The sequence below is a fragment of the Eptatretus burgeri genome, chromosome 14, assembly GCF_056783735.1.
Source record: "Eptatretus burgeri isolate ZD-2024b chromosome 14, Ebu_testis_v1, whole genome shotgun sequence".
In the NCBI taxonomy this organism is placed as follows: Eukaryota; Metazoa; Chordata; class Myxini; order Myxiniformes; family Myxinidae; genus Eptatretus; species Eptatretus burgeri.
Genome location: NC_140974.1, coordinates 25,452,333 through 25,468,845, shown reverse-complemented (window position 1 = coordinate 25,468,845; position 16,513 = coordinate 25,452,333). Strand labels below are relative to the sequence as shown.

The window sequence follows — 16,513 nt, the reverse complement described above, 5'->3', positions numbered from 1 at the left end:
ATCCTTTTGCGCCATTAATTATTTACTGATTGTACTAAATATCGAGGATTGAAGGATTGAAGGATGGAAGGAATGAAGGAGAAGGATTGAAGGATGGAAGGAATGAAGGAGAAGGATTGAAGGATGGAAGGAATGAAGGAGAAGGATTGAAGGATTGACACAACAACTCCCACCACAACCAAACCACCCAGCACAACTAAACCTCCCAATGTAACCAAACCACCCACCACAACAAAACCTTTCACCACAACCAAACCACCCACCACAACAAAACCTTTCACCACAACCAAACCACCCACCACAACAAAACCTTTCACCACAACCAAACCACCCACCACAACAAAACCTTTCACCACAACCAAACCACCCAGCACAACGAAACCAACCGTCACAACAAAACCTTTCACCACAACAAAACCTTTCACCACAACCAAACCACCCAGCACAACGAAACCAACCGTCACAACAAAACCGTTCACCACAACAAAGCCTTTCAGCACAACCAAACCACCCACCACAACAAAACCTTTCACCACAACCAAACCACCCAGCACAACGAAACCAACCGTCACAACAAAACCTTTCACCACAACCAAACCACCCAGCACAACGAAACCAACCGTCACAACAAAACCTTTCACCACAACAAAACCTTTCACCACAACCAAACCACCCAGCACAACGAAACCAACCGTCACAACAAAACCTCTCACCACAACAAAACCTTTCACCACAACGAAACCTCTCACCACAACAAAACCTTTCACCACAACCAAACCACCCAGCACAACGAAACCAACCGTCACCACAACAAAACCTTTCACCACAACAAAACCTTTCACCACAACAAAACCTCTCACCACAACGAAACCGCTCACCACAACAAAACCTTTCACCACAACCAAACCACCCAGCACAACGAAACCAACCGTCACAACAAAACCACCCAGCACAATGGAACCAACCGTCACAACAAAACCTCTCACCACAACAAAACCTTTCACCACAACAAAACCTCTCACCACAACCAAACCACCCAGCACAACCAAACCAACCGTCACAACTAAACCTCCCACTTCAACAAAACCTCTCACCACAACCAAACCATCCACACAACCAAACCTCACACCACAACCAAACCACCCAGCACAACCAAACCTCACACCACAACCAAACCACCCACACAACCAAACCTCACACCACAACCAAACCACCCACTGTAACAAAACCATCCGCAACAATCAAGCCACTTATCACAACCAAACCAACCAGCACAACCAAGAGCAGAAGTGTGACGTCATTCGAACACGCCGATTGACTGTTGGATTTAAAGGTCCCGAATGAAATGTCATGGTGAGTGTGTGAGCTCTCTCCGTATCTTTAAATACCTCCATCCTCTTGTCTGTGATGTTAAGGTGTTGTTATCTTCTGACCCCTTGGACACTTTGGAGCCCTGTACACCCGTTAGACCCCATAGCCCTTTAAACCCCTTTATACCCTGTAAACTACTGTGGGAACATATCTGTAGTGACTAGTGGAGTGTTTGATTCCCATCTCACTGTCGGTTGGCCGAGTTATTTATGACGTCATACTTTTGAAGGATGGCGTCATGTCGGACTTCCCCAACTGCGAAACAGGGTGAGCCATGAAAACTACAAGGTTGAACACACCTGTTTGCATTCTCCCCAAATTACCGATTATACCAACAATACCCTTTAGACTTTAGACCCTGAGAACACTTAAGACGCTTAATAGACCCTTCGACCCTTTCGACCACTTCGACCCTTTGGACATTTATTTACACCCTTTCGACCGGTGGTGCGTTCCGGTAGCAAGCAGCTTGCTATCGCTTGACAAGCGGCTTGCTTGATTCAAAGCGCTCAAGCAAGCAGGCCAACGCAACGGAGTGCTCGGCACCGTTTAACAACATGGCGGTATCCATGGCAACGGTGCTATCGTGGTACTCGAACAAACGCTGTCCGGGCCGTCGTTTTCAGTTTTACTCGATCCTCTTGCGGTAACTTCCCCAAACGAATTGATTGTGTTAACATGAGCGGCTACAGAGTACGAGGGAGGGAAAGAGAGATAAATAAATTGGGAGTCAGAAGGAAGAGCTCCCTGCCAAGCTTATCGATGCACCTACCATTGCACACGGTGGGGGGGGGGGGGTCTCTGAACACGTCAATGACGTGACGTCATTGGTTCATGGTTGTGGTATCGTTTTGAATCCGACTCCGGTGGACATTTTTCCTCACATGACGAACGAACTCTCTTGCTTGCTCCGCTTGCTAGCGGCTAGACAAGCGTCTTAAGCGATTGACACGTAACAGCTGGCTGAGAAAGCGATAGCAAGCAAGGCGCTGACGAACGAACAACACCCTTGTTATTCGCATGAATAGTAAGCAACAGCTGCTCACGAATAAAGACTACAACAACTACAACTACAACTGCAACAACAATAACCATGGAAAAGCTTCCTGCTTTGACAGTGGGAAAATCGCCAAATCCTGGAGAATGGTAAGTGTAAAATCGTTTAGTTATATAAATAAACTAGACGGGTAGTCGGTAGTGCGCACACCTCGGCCGCACGATGCCTGACCAATCGAACATGTCAGGACCAATATATATATATATATATATATATATATATATATATATATATATATATATATATATATATATATATATATATATATATATATATATATATATATACATATATATACATCGTTTTTGGCCCGATCTCTCAATGGTGAAGAATCACATGAAAAATTAAATAAATCCCGGATTCGCATCCGGAACTTCACCAAAATCGAACCAGTTCGTCCTTGTCACACACCCAACCTGTCCCCCAAGTTTCATCCGGATCCGTCCGCAACTTTTTGAGATATCCCGCACACAAACAGACAGACAAACAAATGAAATTGCTCGTTGAGCAAGGAATTGCCGGAATAACTTTGTCATATCTCCAGGATCTGTGAAAAAACAAAAACCTGCAAATCAATTTGGTTCTTACAAGTCGATAGTGCTCCTGTTTAATGAGTTATAGCACTTAGTTTGGTCATGATCCTAACTTGGAAGTCAATCGGACTTGAAATGGTGTTTTTATCGCAATTTGAAAGTTTTGACCCGACCCCCCCCCCTCCCAGAAATTCGACCCCCCTGATATTCGACCCCCGACCGCTAAGAAGGGTGTTGGTGTGACACCCCAATGAGACATATGGTTGGATGCAGAATTGAAAGATGTACATTTTGGATTTGGTTTTAAGTCGATACGACCATTTTAGTGGACGTTATTGCGAAAATAAGAATTTCGGTTTTTCGGTGACCTTGACCTTCACCTTTGACCTATATTCACCAAAAACGACAAGTGTCCAAGTTGGACCATGGCCGACATCTGTACCCAGTTTGGTCATGACCGCTGAAACGGTGTGGCTGCTACAGGGTAAACAAACACACAAACAAACAGTCATAGACTGGTACTTACGAAATTGTCAACTTGACCTCTGACCTTGTCTAATAAAAGCTGTCTCTTGAGAAGGTCGCGACGCAAACCAGAAGTTTCTACAATGATTCTGTACCAAACCATCAAAAATCGAATGTTTTGGATGTTTGACCTCACTGTAACCTTGACCTTTGACCGATTTTGACCAAAATCTAATCAGCGCAAGCCACCACCCTCCTGAATCACGTGGTGTAATTTGACATTGGTAGCTTCTTCCTTTCTCGAGTTATCGTGCCTACAAACAAACAAACAAACAAACAGAAACGGAAGGCATCAATATACTTACGAAATCTTTAGATTTCGTAAGTAACAAACACACAAACAAACAAACACACAAACAGAGGACGGAAGTCATCAATATACTTACGAAATCTTTAGATTTGTCTTTAGAATCTTTAGATTTCATAAGTAACAAACAGAAAGAGGTGAAAAGAAAACCTCCTTCCACCTTCAGGAGCGGAGGTAGCAACCGCTGTTACTGTTTTAATAATTATTATTTTCTGATATTGCTCTTTATTATTTAATTTCTGTTAATTAATTTTAATCTTCAGGTCGTTTGGAAATCGTCGAAGATCGCGATGACACTTCTTTAGTTGGTTATTGGTTTATGATGGAGAAGTTGTGTCTCTGTGAGAAAATTAAAGTGATAAGTCATATCTGTGGTTAATTTTACCGAAAGCTTCACCACATGTACTGTGGGACATTCATGGTATGCTCACTGCCCATTGTGGATGATTGGCAGCTTCATAGTAGGAACTGTGACACAGGAGGGGCTCGCCATTTACCCCAGCATGTCTTCATGATATCAACACCACATGAATTCAACTTATCGGTTTATCAACACATATGTGGACTGGGGATGGTGGTTGGATGAGAAATGAACAAACACTGACGGCACATTCACCTTTTGATAAGTACGTGCCTCCTACCTCCTTCCTCCTGCCTCCGACGTCCTTCCTCCTGCCTCCTGCCTCCTACGTCCTACGTCCTACGTCCTGTGTCCTGTGTCCTGCCTCCTACGTCCTGTGTCCTGCCTCCTACGTCCTGCCTCCTGCCTCCAACGTCCTTCCTCTTTCCTCCTACGTCCTGCCTCCCACCTCCCGCCTCCTACGTCCTGTGTCCTACCTCCTACCTCCTACCTCCCGCCTCCTGCCTCCTACGTCCTACCTCCTGCCTCCCACGTCCTGCCTCCTACGTCCTTTGTCCTACCTCCTGCCTCCTACGTCCTTTGTCCTACCTCCTGCCTCCTACCCCCTTCCTTCTACCTCCTGCATGATGCAGCAGCCCCTGTTTCCACCACAACCGAATTTTAGTTGTCCTCTTAAAGTAATGAAACCCAGAAGGAGATGCATTGGGAATGACAACACTATCACTGAGATATTGTTTTCCCTCAAAATAACCTAAATTTCGAAGGACAAACTGGTCCTGCATGCTTTATAATCCTTCTGTGCCGTAAGTCATGGGATATACATGAGAGATTACCGCTGATGTACACATGAGACATGATGGTTTCCTTTTGCTCTATTTCATTTTCCTTTGGTCCTCCATCATGTTTGTCAAAGGTACTCTCTGCAGCCACAAGGAAAACTACCAGGAGCCAGAGTGGGTCATACATGTTCGTACATCCCCTCAAGTGAGCACGGGGAGCTCGGGAAATTGGCAGTAGTTGGAGGAGCACATCCTCATGGCAACATCACCGAGACCATACTTCTTGATTTAGGTCAATATTTGTGTTTTAGTCTTTGTTGGTTCTCTGTGATTAATATTTCCGGGTTTTTTTTTCCGAGTGTTTGGCTCAAGTGGGGACAGCCTGTCATGTTTTGAGCAAGTAGGTTGTTCAGATAAAAAGGGAAGTTATTTGCACTTGCCGCACTCCTGAACTTTGAATTTTTTATAAACCTGAGCTTGTAAAATTATCCTCTCGTTGTCTCCTTTACTCTAAAGACCTCTTAATTTTTTCCTGCGTGTTTCTGCAGATAAGCACACTTGGTGCCACCCGGCCTGGCATGGCCTCAAACATCGCTATGAACACACCTCCTTCTTGCTGCCAAAGGATAACAAGCATCTCTGGGTCTTTGGTGGTGCAAACACCAGCAGCAACCTGAACAGCATGCAGTTCCTGGATGTTGGTCTGTTCTTTATCTGGAATTGCACGACATCACTACATTGTTCACGTGTTTACTTTTTCTGTTGGTGATTTGTTGTTCTTCATTGCATCTCTTTTTTTAATTTTTATTGATGATGTGCAAATTAGACTAGGCCTGTCGCAGCTAAGTGGGAGCCACTTCGTTCCAAAACTGACCAAAAATTATCAAAAATGAACTTCATGAAATTATCAAATCATTAACTATTCCATAAACTGGAGCATATATGGAACACAAGGCAAAAAACAGTTTATCAATTCAGACAAACACAACTCAGGAAAGGAACCAGACTGATAAACATTTAAATATCATGGACACTTACTATGACAATCCGTTCCACTTGTTAGGCCAGGATGTCGCGACACGATAGTATCAAATTTTGGCAAATTTCATATTTCTCGATGGACATGAATAAAAAATTAAATTTTCTTCCCTCCAAATGGTTGTCAGATAAATATTTGAGCATTATTGTTCATAGACTTGTGAAGTCAGTCTGATTCATCTATTTTATCTATTTTAATGTCCAAATACTTAAAACATTCACTCACCTCAATATTTCAGCAATAATTCCAGAATTCCATAATTGTCGCGTAATGGCGGACAAGAAAAAAAATCTCCCTTTAACTGTTGAGGAAGATTGAGGCAAACCTGTATTTTCCCTGCAAAGAGGGTCATCACAGAAATGTATCATTTGGGGTAAGAGATTTCTAATTCAATGATTCAGGTTAAATTGTATTGTGTATAATATTGATTGTCTCGTAATGGCGTACAAATTTGAAATCTTGAAACGCGTGGTCAGTGAGCGGTATTTAATCAAAATATGTCTATAATGTTTGTAAAATTAGATAATATGATTATTGTTGGTAAAATGAGCCTCATCTCAGCCACTTTAAGCACACTTCACAGAACAGCACAGGCACTTTTATTTTTTCATCCCTGAATAGGCATTCAAAGTGAAACTAGGATAAATTTCACTCTATCACATGCCACTCAGCCAATTTTTGATCGATTTCCAAACTGTAACATGTTCTGGAAAGGAAAGTTCACTCTTTCTGTTGAAATAAACTTTTCAAAACCAAGTTCCAATGACGAATATCAGATAAATTAAACAACATCTGAAAATCTCAAAATGAAACTGGAAATATGACTGCTTTTTCAGCTGATAGCATTTAACGTACATGAATCTTATGATCCTGACATCTGACGGTCATTAAAGTATACTTTTTTAAAATAGATTTTTCAATGCTCTAACTTGACTGTGAGGGTTTGAAGAAGGCTAGTTTACTCATATTTGTGTTTATTTACTGTTATTTAAATACAAGCATTGGAACAGGGTGGCTCCCACTTAGCTGCGACAGGCCACTAGTGTTACTGCCGCCGGATGTTCCGGTTCAAATTCAATGAATCGCCACATCACGGCAGGATAGTCAAGATGTAAGTATGCTCACTCTAAGCTGTCTAGCCTGGGTTTGAATCCAGACTCAGAGCTATAAACTGTCATCCAGGTGTTTCACAGGCAGGGTGATTCATCAATGTGTGTGCTGTCTCTTGGATGGACGTTAAACTGGACGTCCCATCTGCCGGAATCTCCCCCTCCTCTTCTCTCACTCTCCCCTCTTCCTCCCCTCACCTCTCTCTCCCTGCTCCTCCTCTCTCCCTCCTCCCCCCTCTCTCTCCCCCCTCCACTCTCTCTCCCCTCTTCCTCTCTCATCTCTCTCTCTCTCTCTCTCTCTCTCTCTCTCTCTCTCTCTCTCTCTCTCTCTCTCTCTCTCTCTCTCTCTCTCTCTCTCTCTCTCTCTCTCTCTCTCTCTCACAATCCTCTCTTTCACACCCCTCTCCCTCCCTCCCTGATCCCTCTCTCTCCCACCGCTCTCCCTCTCTCCCCCTGCTCCCCATCCCTCCCCCTCTGTAAAGGGGACTATTAAGGATTGATGGTTTAGTTTTTAATTTGACAGGTAGGTAGCGTGGTTTTTAAATGCTTCTGCCCAGTTTTATATAGAACCAGGTGGTTAAAAAGAAAATGTTGCTGTTTGAGCATTTTTTATCGCCCTTCTCTTCCCTTCACGCTGCCTTACTTTCCCTTCACCTCACACCACCTTCCTTTCTCCTTACGCTGCCTTCCCTTTTCACACCACCTTCCCTTCCCCTCACACTGCCTTACTTTCCCTTCTTCTCACACCACCTTCCCTTCCCCTCACACTGCCTTACTTTCCCTTCCCCTCAGACCACCTTCCCTTCCCCTCACACCACCTTCCCTTCCCCTCACACTGCCTTACTTTCCCTTCACCTCATACCACCTTCCCTTCTCCTTACGCTGCCTTCCCTTCTTCTCACACTACCTTCCCTTCCCCTCACACTGCCTTACTTTCCCTTCCCCTCACACCACCTTCCCTTCTTCTCACACCACCTTCCCTTCACCTCACACTGCCTTACTTTCCCTTCACCTCACACCACCTTCCCTTCATGCTGCCATCCCTTCTTCTCACACTACCTTCCCTTCACACCACCTTCCCTTCTTCTCACACCACCTTCCCTTCATGCTGCCTTACTTTCCCTTCACCTCACATTGCCTTCCCTTCCCATCACGCTGCCTTCCCTCCCCCTCTCTTCACACTCACCTCCTCCCAAGTCCCCTCCCTTCTCCATCCCCCATGGACATCTCTGGACGGTCTCCATGTGCTGCATTAACGTTCTGTTTCAACGTATCCCATTTTGTTTAATCCTGTACTAACCCTCCCCCCCCTCCCCATCACTTCTCCACAAATCCCACTACCAAACTTAAGTCAAGAACCCCTCCCCTCATGCCAACGGCCTCCCAAACCCCTTCCCTTTCCCCACTTCCCCCTCCCCTTCCTCGCTCACAACCCCCTTCCCAGAGTGTATAGCGAAGTTTGGTGAGGTGTTGCTCTTCCCACCCACTCTTTCCTCACTCTCCCCCCCCCACACTTCCAAGCTCTCCCCTCCCTAGCTACCCCATCCTCCTGTGCCCCCTCCTTGCTCCCCCTCCCTCCTCTCTCTTCCCCTCCCTCCTTCCTCTCCCTCCCTCCTCTTTCTCCCTCCCCTCCCTCCTCTCTCTCTCCCTCTCCTCCCTCCTCTCTCTCCCTCCCCTCTCTCCTCTCTCTTCCTCCCCTCTCTCCTTCCCCTCTCTCCTCTCTCTCCCTCCCCTCCCTCCTCTCTCTTCCCCTCCCTCCCCTCTCTCCCTCCACTCTCTTCCCCTCCCTCCTCTCTCCCCCTCCCTCTTTCTCCCCCCCCACCCCCGCTCCCCAATATCCCCACCAGAGAAGCAACGGGTTGTATCTGCTCGATAATTTAAGGAAATAACTGCACTATACTAAGGATTCATTAACCCCAAGGAGTAATTTCCACAATGGTCTTAATTTGATTTTGATGATTTTGGAAAGGTGTTGCCTGTGTTGCTTGCTTTTGGTGCTGATAGTTGTTTTTAACAACTCTTTCAGAACCTATGGGATAACAGATTGACAGACCGAAGGAAATGGAAAACTAGGCTTCCTCGTAAAGACTAGCATCGACCTGCATCAGTGGACAAGTAGAACAATTGATGGAATCAACAGAACGTTGATTGATGGATGTAAACCACCATTGGAGCTGCAAAGGGATGATGACGTTTTTGGCTTTGACCCTTGGTCAGAGTAAAAGAGGGGTTAACTTCCAAAACGTCAGCTTCTCCTTGCTTCCCATAAAAGAGGGGTTAACTCCCAAAACGTCAGCTTCTCCTTGCTTTCCATAAAAGAGGGGTTAACTCCCAAAACGTCAGCTTCTCCTTGCTTCCCATGGCGGTTAGCATACTTCGATCAATATTGCGTTGAGAACTATGGAAACCCGTCTTTCAGCTTCCATGGGAAAATATATCTGAATGAAAGAAAAATATAAAGGAATAGCCTGCTTTTGTTCAACTGGTCATGTATTTTACAATAGTTTTGGAAGAATCTGAACAAAATCCTTCGGCTCACAGATGCCTCTTATACCAAAATTGTTTTACAATTGCATTGATTATAATTTGTCGACTTCAATCTCTGATGAAGTAAACAAAAACTATGGTCATGCAGAACAATGAAGCTTTCTTATTTGTTTAACCAGTGCTTTCTCCATTCTTTCACTTTTCCTATCAGATGGAGGGAGTTGGAGCAACCCAGAAACTCGGGGTGTACCCCCAAGTCCGAGAACTTGTCACGGGGCCGCAGCCCTTGTTGGGGATCGCTTGTTCTTATGGGGTGGTGGGGAGAAAGGTTCTGCACCTGTGAGAGATCCCAAGCTACACGTGTTTGATACTGGTGTGTATGGAGCTGATGTCAAGTGCTTCCTCATCTCAAAACGCCCTTACAAAAGCCTATTATTTCTCATGAGATCCGTTAAGAATGACATCAGATCTCTCGAGAAATTTTGTAATGAAGACGTCATTGTTTTGTTCATTATCTCATTATCTGCCTCATTGTCTTGCAATCAGTAACAACTGAAAATGTCAGGTATTGTGCAGTCCAGATTTGGACCCTGGCTGGAGAGATAGCTTGGAGGTATAAACACTTACCTGTGAGATGTGCAGCTTGGGTTTCACTCTCGACACAGCTAGAAACTGCTGCTTTGTGTGTCTCAGGCACGGTGAGCCATCGATGCGTGTGCCATCCATCGTATGGACGTTAAGCTGCAGGACCAATCTGCCAGAAGTGGGTGTTGGTGGACGTGAAATATCCCGCGGGGTCTTTCCTGAAGAGTAGGAAAGTTATTGCCAATAATTTGACCAAATTATAAATTTCTACCACCGATGGTTGAACATCAGTCCTGTCTCGCGGATTTCTGAAAGACTTAAGCCAAAAATGTTCACCACCATAATAATATGGGTCAGTTAAGAAGAAGAATGAAGTAGTAGTAGTAGTAGTACTACTACTACTAGTAGTAGTAGTAGTAGTGGTAGTAGTAGTACTGTAGCCTTGGACTACTATTACTACAAAGCAATGACTCCATCTTTGCTCTTTCCTGATGTGGGTTCCTTTTGATTGACTCTAATGCAGTATTTGGTCACTGTTTCATAATACTACCACTACTACTACGACGAGTCCACATTTGGATTCAGAACTGAATGATTCAATGACGTGTCCATCATTTTCGCAATGGTTCTGCCTCATGGTTTAAAGAATGCTTATCAAAGCAAAATGTAACTTGAGCTGGAACTTATTCCCCCATTTTAATATCCTTTTGTAGTTTCTCACACATGGTCTCAGCCACACACCAGCGGAAACCCTCCACAACCCCGGCAAGGACACACAATGGTTGCTGTGGAATCGAAGGTGCTAATTCATGGTGGGATGGATGGCAACAACTTCAAGAATGATCTCCACTCCCTGGACACCCGTGGGTATCTGATTTGCAAATTCACACACCATTGATAGTGTTTATGATCTCTTTTTCTCCTTTGTATTTGTATGGATTCGAGGATGGCTAATCAGTTAGTGCTGGTTGTTCATCTTCATGTTTTTTTTTATACCTCCGCTAACGAAGTCGCCGGAGGCATTATGTTTTCGGGTTGTCTGTCCGTCCGTCCGTCCGTATGTACTTACATAGATATGTCCATCCGTGCTAATTTTCTCACAACTGCTAATCCGATTGACACAAAATTGTCACCATAAGTGCGACTGCTCATGTGGAATGTTTCAATGATAATCATGATGTCATAGGTCACGTGGTGAAGCAGCCATTTTGGAAAAAAGGAAAAACTTTGGACCTCTGTCTGTCTGAAACCACTCCAAGAAAAAAAAAATGAAACTTGGCACATGTCAAGTACTCCTCATGAGGAATAGGTGTGATTGTTTTTTTTTTTACGATGTCGTAGGTGGCTTTGTTATGATGTCATAATTGCATACGTTGAACGCTTTATCCAATCAGAATGAAATTTTTTGAGGGTCATCTGGGGCTAAATTGTACGGGGAGGGAGGGGGTGGGGGTATAATTGATGATGTCATTGGTCATGTGGTTTGGCAGCCATAATTTTTTTTTTTATAAAAATAAAAACGTTCAAAAATCTCCTTCTCCGAAACAGTATGATTGCCTATCCATGAGGAACAAAAAGTTCTCCACATGGTTTGGCAGCTATGATCTTTTGAAGAATAAATAAACATTTAAAAATATTCCTCTCCAGAATGGCTTGGCAGATCGATGGGAAATCTTCACCCACATGTTCTCCAAGCCTTGGGGATACCAGGGTGTTCACGGATAATTAATCGGTCGCATGGTCTGGCAGCCGTATTGGATTGAACAAAAATCTTTTAAAATTTATTTATCTTGAATTGCTTCATCAATCGTCTTGCAACGTCACAGGTATGATCTAGTCGTCATGGGGGAATATATGCTTTAAATTTCAACACGATCGGATGCATGTTCTGGCAGCTAGAATTATTTAATATTTTGAATCAGGAGTTCAGGGATTTAAATCAAACTTGGAACAAGAATGTATAACGATGTAATAATGTGGGTGGAGGCAGATCTGGTGACGTCGCGACATCGAATAGTGCCCTTCTGGCTTCTTTTTTTAAAATCTCCAAATGCACCTTTGCACACCTCCTTTCTTTATGAAAAAGATCCTTTCTTTTGTGTAATGATATATGGGGGTGGCAGGAATCACTTGTTCTTTATGAAACACTTGTTCACCTGATTTGTGTGACCTGTTCACCTGTTGTCTGAAAATGAAGCTAACTGTAGCTCTTTTTGTCAGTACTGGCTTAGAAAGGGTTTAAGAAAATGGCACAAGCGGCTTTACTTCCAAGGAATAGCCTGCTCCATTAAATTGGCTCCCACTTAAAACAGTTTTGAAGCTTTTGTTGAGATGTCATAAAGCAACTGTGATCTTTTCACAATGTTAAAATGGGCCAGTATTTCAATGATAGTTTTTTTTCTTCAGAATCCATGGCCTGGTCAGAAATCCTGACCGAGGGAGATGTACCACAGGGTGTCGCATCCCATTCTGCAGTGTCCTTCGGTTCTCTGGTCTACATGTTTGGAGGTCTTGGAGAAGAAGGTCTTTCTGACAAACTGCACATACTTGATACAAGTAAGGCTGCAAGTTTTGTATTTTTAAACATAACTTCCATGTTCTTAAGTTTAGCCCTCCTGTATATTTCGTCATTGTAACCATTACCATGATTAAAAAATGGTCGTTGAAAGGAATATCCTTCAATGTTTTAAAGAAAACTTACTGTCGTCATGTTGCTTTATCTTCAGAAACCCTTGTATGGACACTAAAACAGATACGAGGGCCTTCTCCAGCTTCCCGTCTGGACTTTTCGATGTGCCTTATTCCTTGGAAGGTTCATAGAGACTCGTCCTCGAGCTTCACCCCAAGGGTTCTTTCTGAAGCTGCTGGGAAAACACATTATGCAATTGGACAATTGTCCTCCATGGAGCAGCAAGCCGGTACCTTAATCGGTGAGAGATATCCAGAGGAAAATCAACTGGACAAGGGCAAAATTCAGGACATCGACACCAAAATCAACCTTCTGAGGTTGAGCAGCCAAGAGTCAGGTGATCACAGCAACCGGTCTGAGCTGGGAGTGAACGTGATCCATCTTTGTTTTGTTTTTGGTGGAATGGATGACAAAGGAAATTTATTTAACGACTCTGCAGTGATTTTCATTCAATGAGATGCTAAAGAAGTGTCGAATTAAAATACATGTTTCATTTAGTTATTTAAAACTTCCTTTAGTGAACTGATCATTTTGTGACTTTTGACATCAATTTGCTATTGGGATTGCTTTCCGCAGCAATGCGCATTTCTTGACTGTTTCTAATTCATAATTTCCGGGACTGGCACAACGGCTCAAGGTGGTGTACTCGACTTGTTTTGATTCCTCACAGGACTGTAATCCATCACCCTGGTGCTTCAGAAGCAGGGTGATAGCAATGACATTAAGCTGTGTGTTCCATCTGCTCGCATTTGCTGAGATCCCACCATCTGTCTTTCACAAGAGAAGGCCATGATGTGCCAGCATCCTGAATTGTTTTTTTTTTTGCAAATTCCTGCCATTGTTATTGCTGGGAAAGGAAATAGCAAACCATTTTGGTTTTCTTTATTTAAACCAGAGACTTTTTATCATTTAATTATGATGTCATCTGGTGGTTAGTTCATTTCTCATGGTTTGGTCTTTTAGTCAGGGATGTTAGGGCATTATAGGGACTGTTTGGTTTAGATTCTTCCAAAAGCACCAAATTTGGCCCATATGTCGCCCATGCCATACTTTTTCTATTTTAGACGGGCGCCCCCCGGGGCCGCCATATTGGCGAAATCCAATTATGGCCGCCATCCGGGTTAGCGGTCAATCGTAGTTAAAAAGCCAAAGGGGCAAGAATCATGAATAATACCACTTTTTAGGGGTTTTCGGGGTCGGGGAATCTGATTCTGATTTTATTTCAACGATTTGAGGTCAAGGTCACCCCTCAAGGTCATTTTGGGGTGAAACCCGGCGTTTTGGGAGCGTCATTTCAAAAATGGCCTGCCTACGGCCTCTATGGCCTTCCGGGGTTATCAATCAAAAGAACCCATTAATCATTTTGAAAATAAGACTTGAATGTTTTAAATTTTGAATGTTTTTAATTTTGACTCATAATGTCATTAACTTTTTGTTTCATTTTAAAGATAATACCAAGTCTGTAAGTAAGTGTCCACGTGTCGAGCAGCGGCTGTGGTGCATGATGCCATTCGGAGCTGTGACGTCTACCCTATCTCACGAGACTATCCTATCCCTGTTCTTGCGTGTTCAGGAGTGGATCCGGAACCTGCGACTCAGCCTGCTATCGTGTCGCCGTGATGACGAGACGAAAGTTCATTGCGATGACGAGCCTACATAATATGAGTGTCGAACTATGTCCTCTACCGAAATTATGAATTGGGGACTGTTGTCTTTTTATACATAACTTTTATATACATAGTTGAGGCTCGTGGAAAAGCTCAGACGAGTACACTGAACACATCAGGACACAAGAGGACAAAAGGAACAGCAGACAAGAGGGGGGAAACACCAACAGCAGAGCCAGAGGCCAATACAAGGGGAGGCAGACAAACAATTGATGTTGGGAGGAATTGGGGGGGGGCAGTCGAGGATGCATGAGGTGGACAAGATGGAAAGAGAAGGGAACTCTCAGGAGGGAAAACTGGAAATGTGGAAGGAGAGCCTGGGATGGGGTTGGGTTACGAGGGCAAAAAAGATCATGGTTTTGGATTGGGGACGATCTAAGATGGTGGTGAACAACTGTCCTGAAGACATGGAGAGAAGAATGAGATTGAAGAGGATGTGGAGGTTGGTTCCACAGGTAGGACTAAAGAGGAACAAGTGAGTGAAGGGGAGCGGTGATCCTGCATTGAGGTAGTTTTACCGGAAGGGCCAATTTGACGGTGAACTGTGTGAGTGCTGCAGGTTGGCGCAAGATGGGGAAAATACAGAACTTGATCAGAATAAGGAATATGAAGTATTGGAGGGAAATGAAAGCGTTACTTATGGTAACTTTTGAATGGCCCCTCTACATCTATTTATACGCAATGCAATATGAAATGCGCATTTAGATTTTGAGCAAATGTAATATTTTAAAATTAAATTCCCTTTTTTAACCGGTTTCTAATTTAAATCACCAATATATCGCTTGTTCTTGTGGACTTCTTAGATCCTCGTGGAGGATCTCTAAGACGTACTCACGTTGTTGTTCTTCATCTTCTTCTTGTGGACTTTTTTGTTTCACAGCCTACAGTTTTCATCAAAACTTCCTGACACTTGGCATATATATGTAAAAATACCCTGCGCAGACAGTAACGATCTCCGATTTTGAAAATTCCTCCTAGAAAAAAAGTTATGACGTCAAAATATCTCCACTAATGGAAATCGCCTAAAAAATTACACTGGTCAACAACAAATTTGTTGTCTGCATTTTTTAAGCTGATTTAGGACGAATCTGATGCGCTGAATCCAAAACTCACATTAGTTTTGTTCAATCAGGTCAAGTTTTTGAGATATGGCCACATGTCGTTTTTTACATTTTTGTTCACATGTACGCATGTGTGGAGCATTTTAGAAGAAGTTGGTGGGGGTAAAATGTCATGTCAAATAATTGTTTTGATTGGAAATAATTATTTTAATGACAAGAAGTATTCAGGTACGATAGTTCTGGGTGATTATGTCGAAAAGGGATCAGTTTGAAGTCATAAAACCTCAAAATCTTCCAAAAATTGGTGAGGCAAAGCATAAAGTTCGTGGATCAAAACTAAAGTTAATGGGGCAGATTTTGTAATAATGTGATGCAAAAAAGTTGTATTTCTTGAAATAATGAACTCTGAAGAATGTACAATACCTACATGCGCCAATTTATGACATTCGCTTCTGCTCAAGCTTGGAGTGCCACAGTACGAACCCAAAGATTGGAGACTGTTCATTGACAGCAGCAAGCGATCACTGAAATGTGTTCTGCTACACAACGGCAACCATTTTGCCTCTGTACCCATCGCTCACTCGACTACACTGAAGGAGAAGTATGAAGCGGTGAAGTACGTGCTGGAGAAAATTGGTTATGATCAGCATAAGTGGTTTATTTGTGTTGACCTGAAGATGGTGAACTTTTTGTTGGGACAACAGTCTGGCTTCACCAAGTACCCATGTTTTCTGTGCATGTGGGATAGTAGGGACCGTGCTCAGCATTACACGAAGAAGGACTGGCCTGTGCGGGAGGAATTGGTGCCATGCAAAGAAAGGAACGTCATCAACGACCCTCTGGTGGACAGAGACAGAATACTCTTCCCACCGCTGCACATCAAGCTCGGCTTAATCAAGCAGTTCACCAAGGCTCTGGACAAAGATGGTGACTGCTTCACTTA

At 43.6% G+C, this 16,513-nt stretch overlaps 1 protein-coding gene across 4 annotated transcripts; it reads left to right on the top strand.

The window, feature by feature from the left end:
- The first annotated feature begins 2,191 nt into the window (after positions 1-2,191).
- On the top strand, positions 2,192-16,482 carry LOC147012819 (rab9 effector protein with kelch motifs-like). Of its 4 annotated transcripts, none has more exons than XM_085854062.1 (8): positions 2,192-2,517; positions 5,068-5,225; positions 5,482-5,634; positions 9,780-9,941; positions 10,867-11,016; positions 12,560-12,709; positions 12,880-13,179; positions 16,322-16,482. In XM_085854062.1, the coding sequence occupies exons 1-8, from the start codon at positions 2,465-2,467 to the stop codon at positions 16,462-16,464; spliced, it is 1,269 nt and encodes a 422-aa protein (XP_085710188.1). In that variant the 5' UTR covers positions 2,192-2,464; the 3' UTR covers positions 16,465-16,482. The 4 variants fall into 4 exon arrangements, with proteins under 4 accessions (XP_085710188.1, XP_085710187.1, XP_085710190.1 ...); XM_085854061.1 differs by having other exon boundaries at positions 16,319-16,482; XM_085854064.1 differs by lacking the exon at positions 16,322-16,482 and adding an exon at positions 14,416-16,308 and having other exon boundaries at positions 2,193-2,517.
- Positions 16,483-16,513: the final 31 nt, after the last annotated feature.

Excerpts from the sequence above, each read along its gene's own strand:
- LOC147012819 (XM_085854061.1), top strand. The coding sequence starts at position 2,465 with ATGGAAAAGCTTCCTGCTTTGACAGTGGGAAAATCGCCAAATCCTGGA. Across the intron at positions 11,017-12,559 it reads TCTCCACTCCCTGGACACCC|AATCCATGGCCTGGTCAGAA; the intron begins GTGGGTATCTGA and ends TTTTTTCTTCAG. Across the intron at positions 12,710-12,879 it reads ACTGCACATACTTGATACAA|AAACCCTTGTATGGACACTA; the intron begins GTAAGGCTGCAA and ends CTTTATCTTCAG.